The sequence below is a fragment of the Grammomys surdaster genome, unplaced genomic scaffold, assembly GCF_004785775.1.
Source record: "Grammomys surdaster isolate TR1022 unplaced genomic scaffold, NIH_TR_1.0 98, whole genome shotgun sequence".
NCBI lineage: Eukaryota > Metazoa > Chordata > Mammalia > Rodentia > Muridae > Grammomys > Grammomys surdaster.
Window position 1 is genome coordinate 733,284 of NW_021604577.1, and position 6,819 is coordinate 740,102.

The 6,819-nt window shown below is 37.6% G+C and overlaps 1 protein-coding gene across 1 annotated transcript in view; it reads left to right on the top strand.

The window, feature by feature from the left end:
• Window positions 1-6,819, top strand: part of Sos2 (SOS Ras/Rho guanine nucleotide exchange factor 2) — an 85,542-nt gene that overhangs the window by 21,463 nt on the left and 57,260 nt on the right. Inside the window, exon 2 of the mRNA XM_028781837.1 lies at window positions 1,719-1,844. Coding sequence (XP_028637670.1) covers window positions 1,719-1,844 — 126 coding nt within the window. The remainder of the gene's footprint in view (window positions 1-1,718; window positions 1,845-6,819) is intronic.

Below are 6,819 nucleotides of genomic sequence, written 5' to 3' on the forward strand. Positions count from 1 at the left end.
AAATAATTCCTGGATTCTTAAAGTATGTTAAAAACATTAAGAATTAAGAATTAGTTTGATTAGGAAAATTTATTAAAAATCTTAGTCTTCATAAAGGTAGATTTTACAGTGTATACAATAAAAAAATGAGAAATGGTCGTATAAATAGCCATCTCAAAATGTCAATAGAACCAAATTGCAGAATACAGTCAAACAGAAAAAGAAGTAATATCCAGGATCAAGAAAGTCTTGAAAAGATTAAAAATGTTGGTAGCTCCCTGACATATTGCTCAAAAAAGAATGAAGACACTCATAATCTGAGAGTAAAGGAAAGAGCTGCTCCACAGACCCCACAGACTTAGAGGCTATAAGAGGAGATAATACACTAGTTTATGCCTTGATAATTTTCAGGAGTAGTCTACTCCATGTGTAAGGGAAATTTTCATGCTAAATTTTGCTAATCAAATTATCTTATGATGATTTCTTTGTGGAAAGGCTTTTCAGTTCTTGACTAGTTTTTAAAAATACTTTTGAGGATATTTAAGATTTTTGTTTTGTGTATTGATAGTACCGATAGCCTTTTAATACGGTGGCATAAAAAGTTAGAGCAGTACCTAGTTTTTTCAACAACTGTTTGCAATCTGTAGGTACAACTGTTAATTATTGTGTTTTTTTTTATATCCAATCACAGTGGATTATTAGGATAAATTACCATTTGTAGCTTTAGGAAAAACAACTGTAGGAGCTCAGCATAGTGCATTAGGAAGCACAAGCCATTGTAAAGGCTGAGTCCAACCTACTTCTGATTGCCTCTAATACGGGCTTTCTGAAGTTTCTCTGTCTATTACAGGAACTCAGAGCTAGTTTTCTGTCTTCTAGTGCATACTTTAGGTGGACTAAGGATATCTATGATTCCTCTAAAATTGTATCTAATAGTTTATAGAAGTATGCTTTGTGTGTGTGTGTGTGTGTATTTGTGTGGGTACATGTGTGTTCATGTGCGTGTGGAGGCCAGAGGTCAGTCTTAGTCATCACTCCTTGTCTTGGTTTTTGAGGCAGGGTCTCTCTGTGGCCTGAAGCTCACCAAGTAGTCTAGACTGATTGGCCTGGGAACCCAAGTGTTCTGGCCAACTTCAGTGCTGTGATTGCAGACATGTGCCACCATGCCTAGCTTTTATCATGGGTTGTAGGGATGGAGCTCAGGTTCTCATATATGCAATACAAGCACTTTATTGAAAACTGTCTCCTCAGCCTTGAATACATACTTTTTACACGTAGTACACTTTCTACAGAGTCTCAGAATTTAAAGATGTTTATAAAAAAGAGTTAAGAAAAATGAACACAGACCAGCAAATTGTTTTTCTTTTACTTAAAACTTTTTGAAATATATTTTTATTTTATGCGTATGTGTGTTTTGCCTACATGTATCTCTGTGTACCACATACATGCAATGCCCAAATAGTCTAGAAGAAGATATTGGATACTCTGGATCTGGATTCACAGACAGTTTTGAGTGGCTATGTTGGTGCTGGGAACCTAACCTTCGCCTTCTGTAAGAGCAGCACGTGTTCTTCATTACTTAGCTACCTTTCTAGCTACCTGTACATTGTTTGCTTTAAAAATATTTATGTTGGTATATAATGATTTTAGTAAAATATTAACTACATGTAAAATTCTCATTGATTTTGTTCATTTCATATTTTTTGTCAGTGCCTTAACTGAAAAATTTTCTTTTCAAGGTTCAGGAGCAAGTGCATCCCACCCTCTCAGCTAATGAAGAGTCTCTCTATTATATTGAAGAACTGATTTTTCAGCTGCTTAATAAGCTATGCATGGCTCAACCAAGGACTGTTCAAGATGTTGAGGTAAATGTTATGTCATTTCAGAACTCATGAAATTAATTTTTAGATTTGTATCTTTGTCATGTTAAACTTCTATGGAAACTAAAACCACTGAAATTATGTGTAATATATATGTTCAGTTCACTTTCAAGAATATATCAACTCAGTTCATTAAAAAAATGAAAGTGTTTAGAAAAAAATGTATGGATAAATGGAATGGAAAACTTTGAAACTTTATCTCCTATGATAGTCAAAAATTAACTCAAGAAATCATAACCTCCTGTATAAAAACTGAAATTATAAAGGAAAAAATGCTGATGAATAAGATCATAATTTGGAATTAAGCAAACACATTTTTAGAGAAGATTGAAAACACAGACTATCAAAGGTTAAAATTAAGAAAATAAAAAGGTATCCATCATGCCTATAATCTCAGCACTCACAGGCTGGAAAGGAGGATCTTTAATTTGAGGTTAGCCTGAACTTTACATACAAAATGATGTAAGCCACAGACTTAAGGAAAAAGACAACTTCAGATTTGTAAAGTTATTGAATAGAAACTTCAGAAAGAAGACATGTTAATTGTCTATAAACACAAGAAAAGTTTCTGAAGCTCAGAAGCCACCTGAAAAATGAAAATTCAAATCATAATGAACTTCTTTCTTAGCCACAAAAAGTGAAAAAGTACAAAAAAGGGTGGTGTGGGGGTGGGGGGGGGGGGGGGGGGGGGGGTGGTGGGGGGGTGGGGGTGGGGTGGGGGTGGGGGTGTGGTGGTTATACTGTTCACAGGCAAGAGCGTAGACTACATAGAGCGTTACAAGTGGGAGTGTCAATGCTGTAACAGCTATGCAAAATTGTTGGTCAGTTTCTACCAAAGTTACTTCTGTGTCTAACTGTTGGGCATGACTGGACTCACAGTAGACAGGCCAGAGTGTGGGCATGGCTAGGGACCATGGGTAAGCATCAAAAGCATATGTCAAGTTTTTGACCTATTTTCTCCAATTTGCCCCTATTCCCTAAAGTGTACAGAATCTCCCATAATAACACTACTATGTATTAACAAGCATTTTAATACATGAGCCTGTGAAAGGTATTTCATGATCAAACCGTATCTTTTCCCCCTTGCCCAAAGACTCATTGCCATCTCATAATACAAAATGCATTTCATCTATTCCTAGAGTTTCCAAAATTCTGAACAGTTCTAACATTGTTCATAAGTGTAAACCCAAAGTTTCCAATAAGATCAAAGTAGTCTCTTAGCTGTGACACTCTAAAAAATTCAAAAAGAAAATTACTTCCAATATGCAGTGGCACAGGATGAACAGTTCCATTGCAAAAGGGAAAGTGGTGTTACAGAAAAGCATTATAGGACCAGAGTAAGACTGAAGCCCAGCAGGGAAAACAGTAAATATTGTAGCTCTGGTTCCAGCATCCTTGGCAAGTGATACTGACATGTGAGGGCCTGTGGCCTTGCCACCTATAGCTGACCTGATATAGGAAAATACCACAAACCTGGTATTTTCAACATTCTGATATCTCCATTGCAGCTTAGTTCTCTTACACCCGAGCACTTTGCCTCCTTGGGGACTTCCTGCAGGAATCCTGACCCTGTCATGCATCGCCTTCTTTGAAAGCTCATTGGAAGCCTACATGATAGCCCTCATTACTCTTACATTTTGCATGCCCACAAACCCAGTACCATATGGACAAGACTGAACTGCCATAAACTTGAGCTATGACTAGGCTAAGATCACAGCAGCAGCAGCTCTGGGTACCAGAGTAATTGAAGCTAAAAAGCACTTTCCCAGATGGCTGGGCAAGAAGTGTCTTTTAAATGAGTTAAACCCTCTGTACCCTGATCCTGCATCGGGTAGGTTCTGGCCAATTCCTAGATTCTTTAGGTCATCTATCCTGTTACTCAGGTACAAGGACTTGATTTCCTTTTGAGATGTGGAGTGGAGGTAAGGCAGCTGTTTGACAGGCTAGCCTTGAACTTATTATGTAGCCTCATTCCTGATCCCCCTGCCTCCCCCTCTCAAGTGCTAGAATTACAGGCATGAACTGACATACTGAGCTTGAAGTTTCTGTTAGTTTGTCACTACTTTCCAAAAAAAGATGTGTTTATTTTTATTTTATGTGTATGGACGTTTGGCTTGCGTGTATGTCTGTGTACTGCATGGATGCTTGGTAGCCATGAAGGCCAGAGGAGGCATTGGATTCCCTGGCATTAGAGTCACTGGTGGTAGTTTGCTGCTGTGAGCTCTGGGATTTGAACCCTGATCCACTGCTAGAGCTGCTAGTGCTCGTCACTACTGAGCCATGTCATTACACCACTAATCTTTAAACAACTGAGTCTTCCATGTTTGAAATTTAAAAGCATTCCTTTTTGATCAAACCACACATTTTCCCAGTCTTTTTACTCCTGTTTTGCTCTGGATCTTCACTGTAAACCAGACTAAAATGTGCCAGTAACAACTGTGTCACAGTATGAATGCTGTGCTATTTTGAAATTTTCTCTACTAAGTTATTTTAAAATTCAGTCTTACTCAGTCTCAGAACACATTCACAGATTCTTCCAGAGTACAACATACTTGACCTCTGGTCTCATTTCTGACAGTATCCTTTCCATCTGGAACCATGTCAGTACAGTGTACTGTCTACATTTTAGCAGCATCTTGTCTTCTGACTGTTCACTGGAACTGAGTCATAATTGAAACACCAAAGGATTTTGCTAGTTTGCTTCTCCAGACCTCTTTGTACAGATCCCTTCCAGAGGCTTAAGAGCCACCTCATAGGTATCATTGATGTAATGGCCCTGGTTATTTGGTATCAATTTCTTGTATTGGTCACACTTGTGTCACTGTGGTGAAGTACCTAACATGAACAACTTAAAGGGTAAATGGTTTACTCTGACTCATGGTTTCAGGTGGTCAGTCTGGTCATTTAGCTCATGTTTCTATGTCTGGAATGAGGCAGAACATCTTAGGGGCAGGAACATTTGCGGAGGCCATTTATTTCATGATGAAATAGAGGGAGGCAATTCAGGGGATGCAAAGAGAGAGAAATACAGAAACAGACCACAGTAAGAATAACCTTGAGGACACAATCCCAAATGACTTACCTCTTCCATTTTATAACCTGCAAATAATTCCATTATATAATGATGCTGTACTTTGGTCAGAGTCCTCAGGATTCAGTCACTTTTCCCAGAGCCCATCAACTTGCAAACAAGCCCCTAATACATGAGACTATGTGGAAGCTATTATATTCCAGTCATAACAGTAAGTGGAAAAGTCAGGTTCTCTAGAGGAACAGAACCTATAGAATAAATATATAGTACAAGAGGAAATATTTGATTGGCTTACATGATATGGGTTAGGCTGGACAAACAGTGGCTGACTTCACACTGGAGATATAATAACCTAGTCACTTCTCAGTTCATGAGGCTGGAGCCCCAGCACTCTCAGTCTGCTGCTGGATACTTGTAGGATTTCTGGAGAGACACTTGAGGCACATTGAAAGGCCAAAGAAGCTGGATGTGTTAGAAAAGAGTAAGAGCAGGAGCAACATGGTAGATGGACCCATGAGCAAGGGGCAAAGACAGGAAGGCAAAAAGCAAGTTTTCCCTTAGAGTATATGTCTAGGCAGCTACCAAAGGTACCCACTCCAGGAGAGGAGCTGGCAGTATGAATTAAGCCTGCTAGGAAACACCCTCCTAGTCCTACCCAGAGTATGTCTCATAGTTGGTTCCAGATCCAATTGAACTAATAACCAAGATTGACATTCCCAGTCAATAAACAAGTGACAATAGATTAATAAAATATTAGAAATAAAATGAGAAAATGAGATATTATGTGGTAAAAGCTATATTTCACAGAAGTATAGGATAAAAAAAAAAGCCCTGCCCAAAAAAATACATGTAACATTTCATTTTAGGAACTTTAGAAACTGCTAATACCAATGGTAGTAGAAATCAGGGACCAAGATGGTTCAACATGTAAGGGTACTTGCCACTTGATGATGTGCAACGATGGCGTGAGTTTGATCCCTGCAACCCACGAGAAGGTGGATGGAGAGAAACACCAAAGTTGTCCTCCGACCTTCACAGACATGCTGTCACATATACATACGTGTGCACACGTGCATGCATGTACACACACACATTAATAAGATCAAGACTACAGAAATATTCTATATATTGATTTGGATGATGGTTACACAGGTGTAAACATTTTTAAAATTCATTGAACTGTATAGCAAACAGTGTTTTCAGCTTGGCGTAGTGGTACATGCTAATAATCTCAGCACCCAGGAAGCTGAGACAGGAGGAAAGTTCAAGGTCATCCTGGGTACATCTCAAGAAGAAAAAAAATGCTCATTTTAGTACATATAAACATTACCTTGATAAAAGATTAATGTAAATCTTAAGGTTATTGTTTACATATATATGTACATCTCTCTAAAAGTCTGCATGAATTAGTGTTAGAACATTTTTTGTATTAGCTATATAAGAAATTTTTAGATTTAAAAAAACTGTCAATGCAGCTTCTAGATATTTTGCATTGTACTGGTACATTTTTTTTCAAGATTATGTAATAAAGTTACAACTTCCCATGTAAAGGAAAACTGTGCTTTAGACTCTTAAAATTAAAACATTTATTTTCCTTTTTTTCTCTTAACATTTGAGCATTAAATAAGTATAACAAAAAATCCTTTAAATAGCTAAATTTTCTTAAGCGTGACAATATAATTTAAATACAGGAAACCCTACATAATTGGAGTTCAATTCTAATAGATAGTTCTTATTCATGTTAACCACTGGTTGAATTTAAGATTCCATTTGGGTTGTTTCTATGGAGATGTGTATTTTCATTACCACTCTGAGCACCTTAATCCTACAGTATACTAAGGGTCACATAATAGCTGTTCTTTTAAACTCTTCTCTATTGCTCTAGGGTTATCAGAGGGTGAGAGACTTTCTGGCAATATTAATAATGAG